The 16,607-nt window shown below is 43.3% G+C and overlaps 1 protein-coding gene across 1 annotated transcript in view; it reads left to right on the top strand.

Annotated features, from left to right (window-relative positions):
* Positions 1 to 2,994: 2,994 nt before the first annotated feature.
* The window catches only part of SFXN4 (sideroflexin 4), a 23,637-nt gene continuing 10,024 nt past the window's right edge, over positions 2,995 to 16,607 (top strand). The window contains exons 1-10 of the mRNA XM_077349911.1: positions 2,995 to 3,124; positions 5,017 to 5,082; positions 7,333 to 7,407; positions 8,580 to 8,606; positions 8,718 to 8,772; positions 12,316 to 12,341; positions 14,266 to 14,319; positions 14,411 to 14,476; positions 14,579 to 14,641; positions 15,584 to 15,671. Of these exons, the coding sequence (XP_077206026.1) occupies positions 3,086 to 3,124; positions 5,017 to 5,082; positions 7,333 to 7,407; positions 8,580 to 8,606; positions 8,718 to 8,772; positions 12,316 to 12,341; positions 14,266 to 14,319; positions 14,411 to 14,476; positions 14,579 to 14,641; positions 15,584 to 15,671 (559 nt within the window). The 5' untranslated portion in view covers positions 2,995 to 3,085. The remainder of the gene's footprint in view (positions 3,125 to 5,016; positions 5,083 to 7,332; positions 7,408 to 8,579; positions 8,607 to 8,717; positions 8,773 to 12,315; positions 12,342 to 14,265; positions 14,320 to 14,410; positions 14,477 to 14,578; positions 14,642 to 15,583; positions 15,672 to 16,607) is intronic.

Below are 16,607 nucleotides of genomic sequence, written 5' to 3'. Positions count from 1 at the left end.
GATTCTAAGGTGAGTTCCTGACATGGAAATAACTGATGAGGAAAGCTTCAGTCTTAATTTTTCTTTGTTAGGTTTGTTTACTCCATTTACCCCCTGCTTTTCTGCCCAAAGAAGCTTACATCTGGTTTCTCTGTTGTTTTATCCTTACAAACCATGTGAGATCAGTTAGGCTGAGAGTATGGAACTGGGCCAAGGGCATCCAGCAGGATTCCATGGCAAAGTGGGGCCATGAGCCCAAGTCTCCCATGTCACTGTCTAGACTAGCAATACCCAACCTGTGGGCCACGGACCACATGTGGTCCTTCGACTAATTGGAGGTGAGCCCCGAAGGTTGCCTTCTCTCTCCCCCCCCCCCCGGCCCTTTACAACACACTTTGGGTGTCACTGTCTCCCATCACTCCCAGATGGGACGATCTCGTTGCAGAGAAACAAGCTCAGGGTTCCCATTGATTTGTCATTGTCATGAGTTAAAATTTCCATGAAAATAAAATGTTCCTTATGTTCATTGTTGTGGCGTGTCTGTATCTTATTTTGAACGGATGTTTAAACATTACCATAGCGATCAGAGAGCGTTAGGTTGAGAGTAGAGGAATAAACTACCCCCCCCCCCACCGGGCCTCAGTAAAAGGCGTTGAGTGGTCCCTGATGATAAAAAGGTTGGGGACCACTGGTCTAGACCATCCTAGTTACTGGTATAAGAATTAGATGAGAAAAATGAGATTCCTAAGCATATTCACTCCTTAAGTCTCATTGCAGGTTCAGTTGGTCTTACAAGTAAAACTGCACACTGTTGCAGATGTGTAGTGCATTCCTTAGACATTTAAAAAAGTAATTTGCAGTAGTCAAAGGGGACTTTGGTAGGAATAAGAGGTGCAGTCCTGGAATCTTAAGCAAATCGTCAGTGCACAGTGTGGCTTATTTGGCAGGCATTGACACTGTTGGTTCTTTCCAATGCTATGAACTATTGGTGGTTGTTTTGTTTTTTTTAACGAAAACCGCACTATCTCTTAAAACCTTCTAGTTTCAAAGCAGTTAAAAGGTCTGTTCAATGCACCATATGACCACTTCTAGTATCCTTAAAATTGCACAGAAGCGGGGCCTGGACTGCAATTCTATGTGTGTTTATTTAGAAGTCTCATTAAACTCTGGCACTTACTTCCAAATGTACCTTTTTAAGACCAGACTTCCTCCATCACAGCCTATATTAGCCAGAGACAATGGGAGAAGCTTAGTGGCGTTTTCTTTCTGTTCCCTTGTAACTTTTGCAGATATAGGAGTCAATCAGTATTGGCTTCTGGCAAATTTAGTAATTAGACGTAACACCCTTAAAATGGGTAAAAAGGCAATAATTGAATCCCATAAATGCTGTTTGGCACAGGAATATCAGTTATTTTGAACTGTATGAAGTTCAAATGAATTTGTGTAATTCTATATAATACTCAGAAAAGTTGACATGGTTACCTTTTAATAACAGAGCTTTTCATCTCCATGCTGCGGGCCAGGCAAAAAAGTAAAAAAACCTGCTTGTAAAGGTTTCTCTGTCTCTGTCATAGAATCATAGAGTTGTAAGGGGCCATGCAGGCCATCTAGTCCAACCCCCTGCTCAACACAGGATCAGCCCTAAACATCCTAAAGCATCCAAGAAAAGTGTGTCCAGCCTTTGCTTGAAGACTGCCAGTGAGGGGGAGTTCACCACCTCCTTAGGCAGCCTATTCCACTGCTGAATTACTCTCACTGTGAAAAATTTTTTCTGATATCTAGCCTATATCGTTGTACTTGAAGTTTAAACCCATTACTGCATGTCCTCTCCTCTGCAGCCAGCAGAAACAGCATCCTGCCCTCCTCCAAGTGACAACCTTTCAAATACTTAAAGAGGGCTATCATGTCCCCTCTCAACCTCCTTTTCTCCAGGCTGAACATTCCCAAGTCCCTCAACCTATCTTCATAGGGCTTGGTCCCTTGGCCCCAGATCATCTTCGTCGCTCTCCTCTGTACCCTTTCAATTTTATCTACGTCCTTCTTGAAGTGAGGCCTCCAGAACTGCACACAGTACTCCAGGTGTGGTCTGACCAGTGCCGTATACAATGGGACTATGACATCTTGTGATTTTGATGTGATGCCCCTGTTGATACAGCCCAAAATGGCATTCGCCTTTTTTACTGCTGCATCACACTGCCTGCTCATGTTTAGTTTACAATCCACAAGTACCCCAAGGTCTCGTTCACACACAGTGTTACCTAGAAGCGTATCCCCCATCCAGTAGGCATGCTTTTCATTTTTCTGACCCAGATGCAGAACTTTACACTTATCTTTATTAAATTGCATCTTGTTCTCATTTGCCCATTTTTTCCATTGTGTTCAGATCTCGCTGAACTCTGTCTCTATCTTCCGGAGTATTTGCCAGTCCTCCCAATTTGGTGTCATCTGCAAACTTGATGAGTAGTCCCTCCACCCCCTCATTTAGATCATGAATAAATATGTTAAAAATTACCAGGCCGAGCACTGAGCCCTGAGGTACCCCGCTACTCACCTCTCTCCATTCTGATGAAACACCATTGACAACAACTCTTTGAGTGCGGTTCTCATCCTAGTAGTATGCATGGTTACTCCAAAGGTTGCTCACTAATTTCCACCGGACTGTAGTCCTGCATCTTTGGCCGCAGAATTATTTCCATGGACTACAATTCCCATGGACTACAATTTGCTGACAGGGGCTCAAGGGAATTGTAGTCAATGGATATCTGGAGGGCCGCAGTTTGACTACTCCTGGTTTATACAATACAGTTGTGTTTCTGCATGGTCTATGTAATGCACGGACAAAAACTACGGGAATTGGTTTCAACGATCGTTTACCAGTCGGGCGCAGTTTTAAAGTGAGATTTGTCATTGTCATCCCTTGTTTGGAGTAGGCAGTCGGGACAAAAGTCCTACTTTTTTGTTCAAAAGAGTAACCCTAGAACACGACGAACAAGAACCCCACCGCTTCCCGTGGAGTTTGCGCACGGAAGGGAAGTGGCTGCCGGAAGGTGCCGCCGCCGGAGCTCCCCGGACAGAAACCGCTTTCCGGTGTTTCGCGCTGAGCCTCATGGATTTGAATCTGCAATTCTGGCAAAGCGAGGGCAAAGTAGGACCTTGAAGTGGGGGAAGCGCCGCGATGTGGGGTGGGGCAGAGTGCTGCAGACCCGCGGCGAAGCGTGCGAGAGAAGCGAGGCTGGCCTTGTCCGCATGGCTCCAACGGGCGCCGGCTGCGGGCAACTAGGCGGCCGTGAGTCGCGAATAGGGGGTTGCAATGAAAGGTCAAGCAGCCTAAAACCGACGACTGAAAGCTCATTCTGATTATTGTCCCCACCAGGCCAGCCCGAATAGGAATGTCTTAACAATGAATTGGGGGGGGGGGGTAAGAATGAATGGGATGCGCGCGTAATCGGACAGAGGGACGTTTCCCACCAGCGCGCCTTTGTTGCGTCCCGGGAATCTGGAAGGGGGGTGGTGCAGCTGCCGAAGGTCGCACCGTTCTGCTAATCCTTCAGTGACATCGGGACGCTAAAAGTTAGGCAGAAATCTCTCTCAAGTAGTGATCTCGGAAGCAGAGCACACTTAGAACAAATCCAGACTGGTCATTGCTGACGGGAGAACGGGTGTGGAGGGCCAGGAGCACATCTTCAGGGCATTCCTGTGCAGAGCTTGTGCAGGGGCAGCCCAATGAAGCGAGTGGGCTTATAGACTGGAAGATTGCTCTGCCGTGCAGAAGCTACTGAGAGATCATTCTGTGTTAGGAATGCCAGCCCCCAGGTGGGACCTATGGATCCCTTTGGAATTACAGCACATCTCCAGATTATAGAGGTCAATTCCTCTGGGGGAAAATGTATGCTTTCGAGCGTGGAGTGTATGGCATTGCACCCACTGTCCGTGTCCTCACCATACTCCGGCCCCATATCTCAACCTGGCTCTGGCAGCCCTCCCCCATTCCCTGCCGGTGGTACTAGGGGTGTCTAGCAACCCTGTCCTGTTTGGTAGAAACCAGATACAGTATTTCCTGGCGTATAAGACTACTTTCCCCCCTGAAAAACATGCCTCCAAGTGGGGGGGGGGGTCGTCCTATACACCGGGTGCACTTCAGTTGGGATAGACATAGCTGCCCATAGTGGCCCATAGTACTGTAATGTAATGTAACAAACTCTATATTTTGAGTGGAAATGTTGGGGGGTCGTCTTATACGCCCAGTCGTCTTATACGCCGGCAAATACGGTAGTTCCCTGGCACCTTGTGTTTGGTGCCAAACACTACTATGGTCCCCTTTCTGGATTTTGCTTCTATGTGTCAGTGTTATGAGCAGAGGCTGAGGGATGTGAAAATGGCTCACAGTGTATCTGAGTTTCTGTGTCACCCGTTGCCAAGAATATAGGGGCATTATCCATGCAGTGAGCCATTTTCAAATGCTAGAGCACCTGTATGCTGGCCTCCATAAAATGTGAATATAATTTGTGATAATAATTAATTTTAAGTAATGATCATACCACCATACTGTCTAGATTTTTCTGTATTTCTTTTTCATGTGGGTAGAAATGCTGGTTTTTATTTATTCTTGTAAACAAAACTGCCAACATTAATGGCTGTCGGTTGTACTTTTAAGTTCAACTTTCTAAACGGATGCAAGATCCAACAAATAATTCAGATGTTCAACAGGATGTAATTATTCATTTTATTAGGTTCCATCAACAGGCGACAGAAGAAATATGATAGAAATATGACAGATAGAAATATGACAGAAGTGCCAAAGAAGTTAGAGGTCTACTTCAGTTTAAAATGTATTTACTTTTGAAATTGTGTGCATGGGACTTCAGCTTGGGGGATAAGGATGACATTAGAGGACACCTGTAGATAGATGGTGGAAATAAAAGTTGATTAAATGTACAGAACTACTTATAAAATAGAAACTATTAGTAACTTTGAATAGCTTAAAGAATTGTTACAGCATTTAACTTCTTAAAACAGAACTGTCATTTTTTTCTTCAGACTTTCTTCCAAAGATTTTATCACTGGTTAGATATTTTGGACCCTTTGCTCTTATTTAAATACAACGTAAGTCGCTTACATATTTGTTTTGTCCCTTGACTTCCATATGTGGTTGATGTGAGATTGGAAAGCTAATATTGAGAGGAAATTAGGTTCAAAGTGGTCTGTTTCCCAAGTGGGCATTGCTGGGTTTCTGTGTGAAACAAATTGTTCCTTCTTCAAAGAACAAATTTAATGATGATCTCCACTGATAAGTTTTCCAGTTGAACTCCCTCCCTATTTTTTAAATTTATGTTTTTAAAAATGAAGGGAAATTATGAAGCATTCTGGAGAGCTTGTACACAGTTTTGTGATCTTTGGGTTTGTCCTAATAATAGATATTAAATGTCTTCTGTCTAGGCTTACTAGGTTTATTAATTTATTAAGCTTATATACCGCCACTCCCAGCCAGCTTGAGACAGTTCACATCATCATAAAAATACAGAATTAAAACCTAAAACCAAACCCACCCTCCCTTCCCTCCTCCTGTAGCACACTGGACTGTCCATGCCATCTCACACCTTAGGGGAGGATGTTCTACTCCCTGGCTTCAACTGAATTCCTGGTGGAAGAGCTCTGTTTTACAGGCCCTGCAGAACTATGAGAGCTCTGACAGGGCCCTTAGCTGTCCCAGAAGCTCATTCCACCAGGTCGAGCCAGGAACAAAAGGTCCTGGCTGTGGTCAAGGCCAGACAAGCTTCTGGTGGGCCATGAATCACCAACCTGTTTTGATCAGACTGTTTCCTGCTATAGCACAGTGGAAAAGAGGGGGACGGGCTATGGCCCATTATGCACGGCCGCCGAAACGGCGATTTCGGGTCACATGGAAAACGCGGAGGGGGAAGACGCAACGCATACCGGTTATGTACGGGGCGGAGCGCGACGGCGGCAAAACCCAGAGTAACCGATTATGCACGCGGCGATCCGGGCGCCGCTTCTGGTTGCGCCCCGGTCACCCGGAAGCTGCGCTTTCTTCCGCGTTTCACTGACGCGGCTTTTTCGGCGGCATGCACCGAAGCTGCGGCCGGTTGCAGCCGGCTCCGTGCGTTATCAGTGATTTTAGTCGCCGCCATTCCACCCTGAATGTGCGCTAAAACCCCCGTGCATAATGGGTCTATGACAGAAAAACCATAGTGATATTGGAGATTTCTATAGAGTTGGTAAGATGTGATGTCACTTCTGATTATGTGATGTTGCAATGCAGTTGTTCCTGTCTCGAATCAACATGGCTCCATTGCTCAACTTGCAATATTTACATTGTAAATCCTAAGGATACTCAGTATCTGATTAGGGCATAATCATGCTGAGAGTGTCCCTGACCTTTTCTCAGATGCGTTGTGTTATCTCATAAGCCTATTATGCACGGCCACTGAAACGGCGGCATGGAGAAAGCGGAGGAGGAAGAAGCGAAGCAAACCACTTACACACGGGACGGAACGCAACGGCGGCAGAACCCAGAGTATCCGATTATGCACGCGGGTTCTCTGGAGCTACTTCTGGTTGCGCCCTGGTCCCGGGAAGCTTCACTTTCTTCCGCATCTCGCTAGCGCGGCTTTTTCGGAGGCACAAGTTGACACTGCGCCTGGTTGCCGCCTGCAGCGTGCATAATTAGTGATCTTAGCTGCTGCCATTCCACCCCGAATGCGGACCTTCCACTCCATGCATAATGGGCCATAGAGCTCCATTCTTTCAACTGAGAACCTTTTCTGGTAGGGAAAGCTTCCCCATTAACATAATAGAGTTTAGGATTCGATGCAGCTTGTGCAAGTATGGGAATTTGCAACTGGGTTACAGGGGAGAGGGGTTGGAGAAGACAAGGAATTTTCTTTCAGTAGGAGCCTTGGGTTTGACCCAGTGCTACTTCCAGAATGGCTAGAAGTAAGTGCTTGAGAGTGATTTTTGATGTTGCATTTGCAAACATTCTGCATTAGCAAATACACCACATTTATAAAATCATAGGATCATAGAGTTGGGAGCGCTATACAGGCCATCTAATCCAACCCCTTGCTCAGTGCAGGATCAGCTTAAAGCATCCAGGATAAGTATGTGTCCAGACACTGCTTGAAAACTGCCAATGAGGGGGAGCTCACCACCTCCTTAGGCACTCGTTTCCACTGCTGAACTACTCTGTGATTCCCCCCTCCCCGATATCGAGCCATTATTGTTCTACAGATAATTTAAACTCTCACATTCTGCTCCTGTAGTATAACTGTAAGAGACAGTCTGTGAAAACAGTAACTTATTTTGTATTTTGTGATTTTTTTCTTTTAAATATAGAAGGAAATTGAAAAATCCAGGACAATTTTATCAACTAGTGAGCCAGACATCACAAAGTCCTTGCAGAACAAAACGGTATCTGTCTTTTCCCAGTAATCTTATGTACATTGCAGTTGTTGTTAATTGTTGTTTTAATATGTTAAGTGCTTGTAACTTCCTCTGTCATATCCTACTAGGTAGGCTGAAATTGAGGCTTAGAGGTAGAATCTTACCTAACCCATTCAATGAGTGTGTAACTGATATTGGATTTTTAAGTCAGGTGCAATGCACTGCAAGCATTCAAAACTGCCAAAAGAATAAAATGATGCTTTTCAATGCAATGCAATGCAATGCAAAGCTTTTTTTTTTAAGTGGGGAGGAATCAATGTGCCTGGGGTTTTTATCCTTGAAAGTGATTCTCACATGAGGAACCGTCCTCTTAAAGAACAGTACTGAAATCAGGCTTCAGTATCCTTTTTAGTTTTTCTTCTTCCCCATGATTAGCAAGAATAGAATAAAACATTTCATTTGTACGCTTTGGATTTCAGTGGATTTCACAGGACTGCTTGTACAGTCACTGTATGACTGCAGGGAGTCTGAGGCCAGTTCAGATGCTTATGCTTTACTCCAGGGGTAGTCAAACTGTGGCCCTCCAGATGTCCATGGACTATAATTCCCATGAGCCCCTGCCAGCGAAAGCAGAGGCTCATGGGAATTGTAGTCCATGGACATCTGGAGGGCTGTAGTTTGACTACTCCTGCTTTACTCTGTGCAGAGCAGCCTAGCCATCCCAGGCGTAAACAGCCATGAGGAGGAAACTATATCAGATTGTCTCTAGGGAATTGCTACAGGCCTGTTGAGCATCTCTTTTTTGCTCAGCTTTGATCCAACATGTTTTGGAGTCTCAGCAGTCTTTTTCATACCATATTCCGTTGCCTACTTGAAATACCAGAAGTTGTTTCAGCTGTGTATTTTCTTTTTATGTAATTATAGCCCAGTAGTTTTCTTATGATAGGAAAGTTGTCATCAGAGCAGAAATGACAGAGGAAGAATATGCACACTGTGTAGGCAGGTGTATGGACAGCACGGCAAATAGTTTAATTACCAAATAGTAATTTGATGATAGCTCCCAAATAAATAGCAATTACTGTTAGTTGCCAAAAACGTTGCACATTGTCTCTTAAATGACCATTTTCACAACTCAAAGGAAGCACATGCTCATTTGCAATGCTATTTCCGGAATCTCATTTTTTTTTTTACTTGTTTAGATAAAAGAAGCTTGGAAACTAAGTCTGGTGAGTTTACAAAAGATCTAGGAATTAGTTTGCTTCTGGTTTTTAAATAAATGTTTTTGGTAGAGATTTCCTGATTCATTAGGATTTTGTGTTTGCTTTTCTTCCTTCAAGGCTTCTATGAACTCTTCCACTGGTGATGCCATTCCTTTTGTATTTCGGCCACCAGGTCAGTTTGACTATAAATGTGTTATCTATTTATTTTTCTGCCTTAAACATTTAGTCCTGTTATCCTGGTGAGACAGCTGGAGTAAAATAGTGACTGAAATATTGGATGGGGACTAATGGTAATGCTGGGTTGAGATCCCAGCTCAGCCAAGAAGCTGCTTAAGTGACCTTTAACCAGCCCTTCTGTTGGCCTAACTTTTCTAACAGGGTAATTGTGAGGATAAAATGGAGACAATTATGGATGCCACATTGAACTCTTTGGAATGAGAGAGAGATGTGATGGTTAATGAAGCTTGAGTCTCAAGGAAACTTTGAGACCAACAAAGTTTTATTCAAAGTTTAAGCTTTCATGTGCACACACACTTCCTCAAATATAATGAAATGGGAATTCCCGGTCCATACATATAGGTAGAAGGTGAGTAGTAAATTAGCATACAGTATAATGAAGATGTTTAACAGATTCAGGGACAAGCTTAGCATATAAACTTAGCATATAAGCTTATATACAAGCTTAGCATATAAGGATACCATTTGTTTAGGTTTAATTCTAGAGGAAAACATAGTGAAAGAAATAAATCCATCGAAATTGGGGATTAATGGGCAGATGTATCCATAATCATAGAATCATAGAGTAATAGAGTTAGAAGGGACCTCATGGGTCATCTAGTTCAACCCCCTCCACTATGCAGGACACTCACATCCCAATCGCTCATCTACTGTAACCTGCCACCCCTTTGCCTTCACTGAATCAGTCTCTCCGTCAGATGGCAATCTAGCCTCTGTTTAAAATTTCCAAAGATGGAGAACCCACCACCTCCCGAGGAAGCCTGTTCCACTGAGAAATCGCTCTAACTGTCAGGAACTTCTTCCAGATGTTTAGATGGAATTAATTTCATCCCATTCGTTCTGGTCTGTCCCTCTGGGGCTAGAGAGAACAATTCTGTTCCATACTCCATATGGCACCCTTTTAAATACTTGAAGATGGTTATCAGATCCCCTCTCAGTCGTCTCTTCTCTAGGCTAACCAGACCAAGCTCCCCCAGCCTTTCTTCATATGTCTTGGTCTCCAAACCCCTCACCATCTTTGTTACCCTCCTCTGGACACATTCCAGTTTGTCAACATCCCTCCAATTGGGGTACCCAAAACTGAACACAGTACTCCAAGTGAGGCCGAACCAGAGCAGAGTAAAGCAGTACCATCACCTCCCATGATCTGGACACAGTACTCGGTTTGATACAGCCCAAAATCCCATTTGCCTTTTTAGCCACTGAGTCACACTACTGACTCATGTTCAATGTATGGTCTACTAAGACTCCTAGATCCTTTTCGCACATACTACTGCCAAGACAAGTCTCCCCCGTCTTATATTGGTGCATTTGGTTTTTCCTACCTAAATAAATAAATGCAGAACTTCACATTTGTCCCTATTGAACTTCATTTTATTCAGATTAGCCCACTTCTCGAGCCTATCAAGATCATCCTGTATTCTGTTGCTGTCTTCAGTTGTGTTTGCTACCCCTCCCAGTTTAGTATCATCTGCAAATTTAATAAATATCTCCTCTAATCCCTCATCCAAATCATTTATAAATATGTTGAACAACACAGTCCCCAGGACAGATCCTTGGGGTACTTCACTTGTCACTCTTTTCCAATAAGATGCTGAACCATTAACAAGTACTCTCTGGGTATGATTTGTCAACCAGTTATTGATCCACCTGACAGAATTAGGATCCATACCGCATTTTACCAACTTGTGAACAAGAATATCATGTGGAACCTTATCAAAAGCTTTACTGAAATCCAGATAAACTATGGAATGCTGAGAGTTCTTAACTCTGACTCTGCCTTTATACTTCATCTGTTTCCTTTCAAGCATGGAGACAACTTTATATTTTCTTCTTTAAAATGAGGGGATTGGCTGGACAGTTTATCTGCCCTGTCCCCAGGTCAGAGAATTACAGACCAATTTACCATTCCAAATTGCATTACATTTTACTATTCATTATGTTACATTACAATCTATTTACTACTAGAGAAAAATAATGCCAGTTGCACACATGCTGGTCACTTTTAATATTAGTGTGGTTAACATAGGATTTTTATTCATCCCCTGGAAAACTAGGACCCTGTTTTTCCCAGCGATGTGTTTCTAGCCTTTGAGATCACAATAATTTATTATGAATGTAAAAGAAATCTATACCGGTATTCATTTTTTGAAGTCACATAATTATTTTTTTAAATTAATCTGAACCCCCGATTAATAATTTTTCAATGTTTGGGGTCAGGATGCCTGTGGGCCAGACTAAATGTTAGGGCAGACATGGGTCGGACCTGTGTCCACCAATGTCATTTTAGAGAAGAATTTTGGAATTTAAAAGGTGCCATGGGAGATCAGTCCTGATAGGGCCTCTGGGACAGGGGAAATAACAGAATCTTGTTCCCCCATCCATGTGACTTTTCAAGTGCTTCAGTGCTGTTTTGATACTTAAAAAGGTATGTGCATGCAGCAGGGGGATAAGATTGCCTGCTCCCTCTGTACCACAAGCCCAATCAGAATCTGGCCCTTGTAGCACTTCTTAAATGCCTAAATTCTTCTCTAAAATGGCACCTGTGACCACACGTCAAACCTATGAATGCAATAACATCTAATTTGGCCTTGTGTTGGTTGTTGTCACTTGCTTTTGCTGTGCAAGGAGCTTGTTCCTGTAAATGAGTTAAAAATAGATTGCTTAGATGGGACAGAAAACACAATTACTTTCTGATTCATTATCGTTAAGACACAACTTAACTGTTGAACTCAAGAAGTTCCACTTTTAGTCTACAATCAGTAATTTCATACATGGTTTATGTGTAACGACATCCGCCGTATTTTAGACTGTTATGTAAAACTTAGCAAATTAGCCAGGGCACCCTAAATCATGATGGGATGTGTGTGGTGCCTCGGACTTAATGTTTGTACTTCCTTCAAAATTAATACTTTTATTTCATGAAATTTTGCTGCTATAGAAAGAAAAACCCTGTTTAATCAACAATGTTTGTGTACTAAGTGACCAACTGTTGCATTAACGAACCATATAAAACATGCCCATTTTCTTATACATTCTGTCCTTCCATCGACACAGTGCTAGTCCCTGTTTGCATCTGCTCCTCGTGGTTAGATTATGATTGCGCTTGTAAGACGCAGAGCTAATGGAATTCATGCAGCCTAGTTTGAACACAAGCGTGCTTTTCATTACATCGTTTACCTGAGCTAACCCCTTGCTTCCTTTCATGACAAACCACATTGCCACAGAGTTTTCCCCAAAGGTCAGCTCAGTGGTTCCCAATTAACATTCTTAGGATGGATGGAGGCAAAGGGTCATATTGGACTTTGCCTCCATCCATCCTAAGAATGTTATTTGGGAACCACTGAGCTGACCTTTGGGGTCATATTGGACTTGGAGCAGAACTGGTCATCAACCTTGGCTTGAGGTACAACATCAGAAAGGCCTTCGTGACAGCTGATTTCACTAAATAGCCATTATTTGTTTTTCTTCTTCAAAGCTCTCCTGCCGTTTGCTGTTCCGTTGGTAAGTAATGTGGAAGTTTCCAGCTTGTGGGCTTGCTATATTTCCTGAACTTTACAAGTCCAGTAGATTTGTGTGAAGAGTGGGTTGAAAAGCAACCCAGCTTGCTTCCCTTAACTTAAAGGCAGGACTTTTTCCTCAATAGATCTTTTCCTCATGTTGTCAAGCAGGGCCACGTTATGATTTCTGTGGGTCCTAAACACTTTTTCCTTTGTGGGCCCCTCCCACCACAATAATTCTAGGATTTATTTAGGATCACATTTCTATAGCGCTCCTTTCAGTAATACTGAGTTGGGGCTGTTCACGTCATTTAAAAGCAAGGTAAAATCCATCCAAAGCATATCGTTTCCATCATCCAAAGAATATGGTTTCTGCATCCCCCCTGACCCCTTCGGGGGTGGATTGTCCTCTGGGAGGGTGCAATGATGGTATCATTCAGTTGTCTACTGGCTCCAACCAAAAGCCTGGTGGAAGAGCTTTGTCTTGCAGGTCCTTCAAAACTGGGAAAGCTCCTGTAGGGCCCGCAGCTCTTCCACCAGGAGGCAGCCAGGAAAAAGCTCTGGCCCTGGTTGAGGCCAGAAGTAGTTCTCTAGTGCTGGAGATTACCAGCCAGTCTGTATTTTTAATATAACTTTAAATACTTCTTTTCTGTTTTAGGGGAAATGGGCTTTAAAGAAAGCTATTTTGTAACTACTGTTACTGAACTGCCAGCAGATTCTATGTTAAGGATGAGATTATCTGACTAAAAATGTACATTTCCCCTCCCTCCCTTCCCCTTTTTCCATTTTGTTCTGACCCCCTCCCCCCTCTTTCTTTCCCTTAAGCTGAATAAAATTACTGGTATATTAAAAAAGTAAATAAAGAGAGTTATTTTTCCATCTTGAACATGTCACAGTATTCATGTCTCAGGGCTACAGTTGCACAAGTAATCGTAGGCAGATTAGCTGGATCTAAAACAGCTTGCCTACTCTTTACTCGATGCAGTTGATAAAACATATTTTTTGAATCCGTAACCTGCTTTTCCATCAACACCACAGAGTCCTGCAAGCCTCCCATTGAAGCAACCAGTGATAAACTTATCCCATTCTGTCTTGGTAAAACACACCCTTCCAGAATATCAGACATCATATAACCATAGTAAACAGTGATACCTCCTTCTTTATGTTTCAGTTTATTCAATATCTGGATGGTGCAGCACCTTTATGGTGGCCATAGGGCAACTGAGGCTGGCATGCAAGATAAACATCTTGTCAGCTTGCTTCCTTTACTTTAGATGCTACTAGTGTAGAAGATGCCGTGTCACAGCAGCTCCTGTTACTGCCACTGGCAGAGAACAGAATCAGCCAGAGAGATGCCCTGGTGTGCATGTGCATTGTTTTTGTATCCTCTCGTTTAAATGCTACAACAAAACCTATAAAATTGTATAAGCAAAAAATACTTTTAAAATGTTTTAAAATATCCCCCCCCCAAAAGCACCCTAAGTCTTGCAAATGACACCTTACCGCTGCTTTTGCAGCACCCTTTGCCATTGTTTGTGTTCCTCATTCTCATGCAGAACTAGTATTATTCAGGGGGCCAAAAAGTGCCTCGCATTAGTGGAATGTGGTTCACTATGGACTAAGATGCCTAAACAGAAATCAGGTCTAGGATGAGATTTTTCTGATGCTGCTATGTACATCCTCCAAATAAATTTTTTTAGGTCTTTTCCCAAAAACCATAACTTTTGTTTTTGTGTAGTTGATGGAAAGGTACTCTTCCTTACAATAAGTACCCAAGTTGTTAAGTAGCTTCTTCAGACCAACTCTTGTAAGGGAAACTAGGACCATGTCATCTGCATAAAGCAGGATAGAGACCTTTTGCTGACCAACAGAAGGGTATGTACATTCTTGATTCCAGGTTCTCTTTTTTAATGAGGCTTTCTTCACAGGCCGTTGGTGTTTTATCACTGCACAGAAACGTGAAGCAAGCATTTAATTGGCAGGTACTGAACCAATACAGTTGGTTTTAATATGTTTCCGCTTGCTGTTAGGCAATCCAATTTATATTTGTATTTCCAATATTCAATCTTTCAGTTGTTTTTCCATGCATATACATGTGGATTCAGCGTGTCACATGGGAATTGTACACAGGATTCAAAAGTAAGTGTTAATCGGGAAAGAATAGTGAGTTGCCGTGAATTATCCATGTGTCGTAGTGGAAGAATACAATTTTATTTGTGTTTTTTTCTTTTTTTGTTTTAGGAGTTGTCATACATGCAGGTGCTTCTCAGCACAGGGACAGTGCTATTTTCTGCAGGCATTGCAGTATGTCTTTTATCTGATATTTCTTTCCCAATTTTTGCATTTTTTTTTACCAGTATTGATAATTTGCACAGAGGTTTGTGGGTCCCTTGGACTTTATGTTCCCTGGTTCAGAAAATCAAGTTATGGGAGCAGGGCTGCAGATATGCAAATTATTAGTGTTAAAGCACTGGATTGGGGAGACCCATGTTCACATTCTCATTCTGCCCCAAAGCTCTTTAAGTAGCCTTGCACCACTCAGTGTAAGAACATTGCAGGGCTGTTTGGGGAACAAACAGAGAGAGGTTAGAACCACCCACTTGAGTAGCTTGAATAATAATCACAAATAAAATCTCACCCTTAGAATTTGTCCTGTGCCCCACTTACAAACTAATTTAACCGTTACTGACTTAGACCCATTATGCACGGCCGCCGAAACGGCGATTTCGGGTCACATGGAAAACGCGGAGGGGGAAGACGCGACGCATACCGGTTATACACGGGGCGGGGCGCGACGGCGGCAAAACCCAGATTAACCGATTATGCACGCGCCGATCCGGGCGCTGCTGCTGGTTGCGCCCCCCTCACCCGGAAGCTGCGCTTTCTTCCGCGTTTCACTGACGCGGCTTTTTCGGCGGCATGCACCGAAGCTGCAGCCGGTTGCAGCCGGCTCCGTGCGTTATCCGTGATTTTAGTCGCCGCCATTCCACCCCGAATGTGCGTTAAAACCCCCGTGCATAATGGGTCATAGAGAGGCTAGATATGATTCCAAGACTCCAGTGACTTTTTCACACCCAGTTGACTTTACTTTTTCAGATGTTACAATGTTATGGTAGAGTGACTCTTCCCACATGGTTTCAATTGATAAAGCACTCTTATAGCTTTTCTCTTTGAAATGCGGTCATGGATGTATTACATTTTGGGCAGCCTTTATACATTCAAACATTTCTTTCTGGATGTTTCTAGGTTTTACCTCATTACATCATGACTCGTTACCAAGTACCGAGTCCTTCTACGCAATCCTTTCTGACATTCACACGAGGTCCAGTTACAGGTGAGTAAACAGAAGCGTCCAAGGAAAACGGTTCTTTTCACCATGATGGCATTAAGACATTATGTCAAGCCCTGCAAACTCTTTCCACAGTTTCTATGAGGAGAAACCTCTCTTTGGTCATTCTGAGGTAACAAACTGTTCAGAATTTTGGAAGAGAGAAAGGGAAAACCTGCTCCTGCTACCTCATTCCTGCATACTTTTTCTTCTCTTCTACTTCAGTCCTTGCCAAAATACTTTGGGCTTCATGAAAATGAACGCTGTGAAACCCAAAGAAACTATGTTATTCGATGCACATCCATTTCATTCCAGGAATAGATTCCTTTCCTACATCATGTGGTCTTAGTATGAAAACTTGCTAGTAATCCTTCAGGGGTTCTTGATGCTTTTCTAGCTTTTAATTTATTTACTATTTATTTATAGCCTGCCACTCTCTGTAGACTTGAGGTGGATTACAGCATGTATAAAACCCATTAAAACCTAACAAGATTAGTGACGTACTCCATAACACCCTCCCTGCCTGGCAGCCATCCCTTTTGGGAGGATTGTTCATTGTAATAACCAGCCTGAGGAGGGGCCCAATAAATCTTAGTTCTGGCCTCAACCAAAGACCTGGTGGAAGAACTCCATCTTGCAGGCCCTGCAGAACTGTGCAAACTCTGTCAGGGCCCTCAGCTCTCCCAGAAGCTCATTCCACCAGGTTGGGACCAGGACCGAAAAGGCCCTGGCCCAAATTGAGTCCAGGCATACCTCCTTAGGACCATGAACCTCCAAGAGATTAGCACCCGCAATGTAAAGTGCCCTGCAGGAGGCATAAGCAGACAAGTGGTCCCTCAGATAGGTAGGGCCCAAGCTGCGAATAGCCTTTAACATCAAAACCAAAACCTTAAACCTGATCTGGGCCACAACCAGCAACCAATGCAGCTGCCTCAGCTAGAT

This window comes from Paroedura picta, chromosome 8 (assembly GCF_049243985.1).
Source record: "Paroedura picta isolate Pp20150507F chromosome 8, Ppicta_v3.0, whole genome shotgun sequence".
Taxonomy (NCBI): Eukaryota; Metazoa; Chordata; class Lepidosauria; order Squamata; family Gekkonidae; genus Paroedura; species Paroedura picta.
This window is presented reverse-complemented; position numbering and strand designations above follow the sequence as displayed.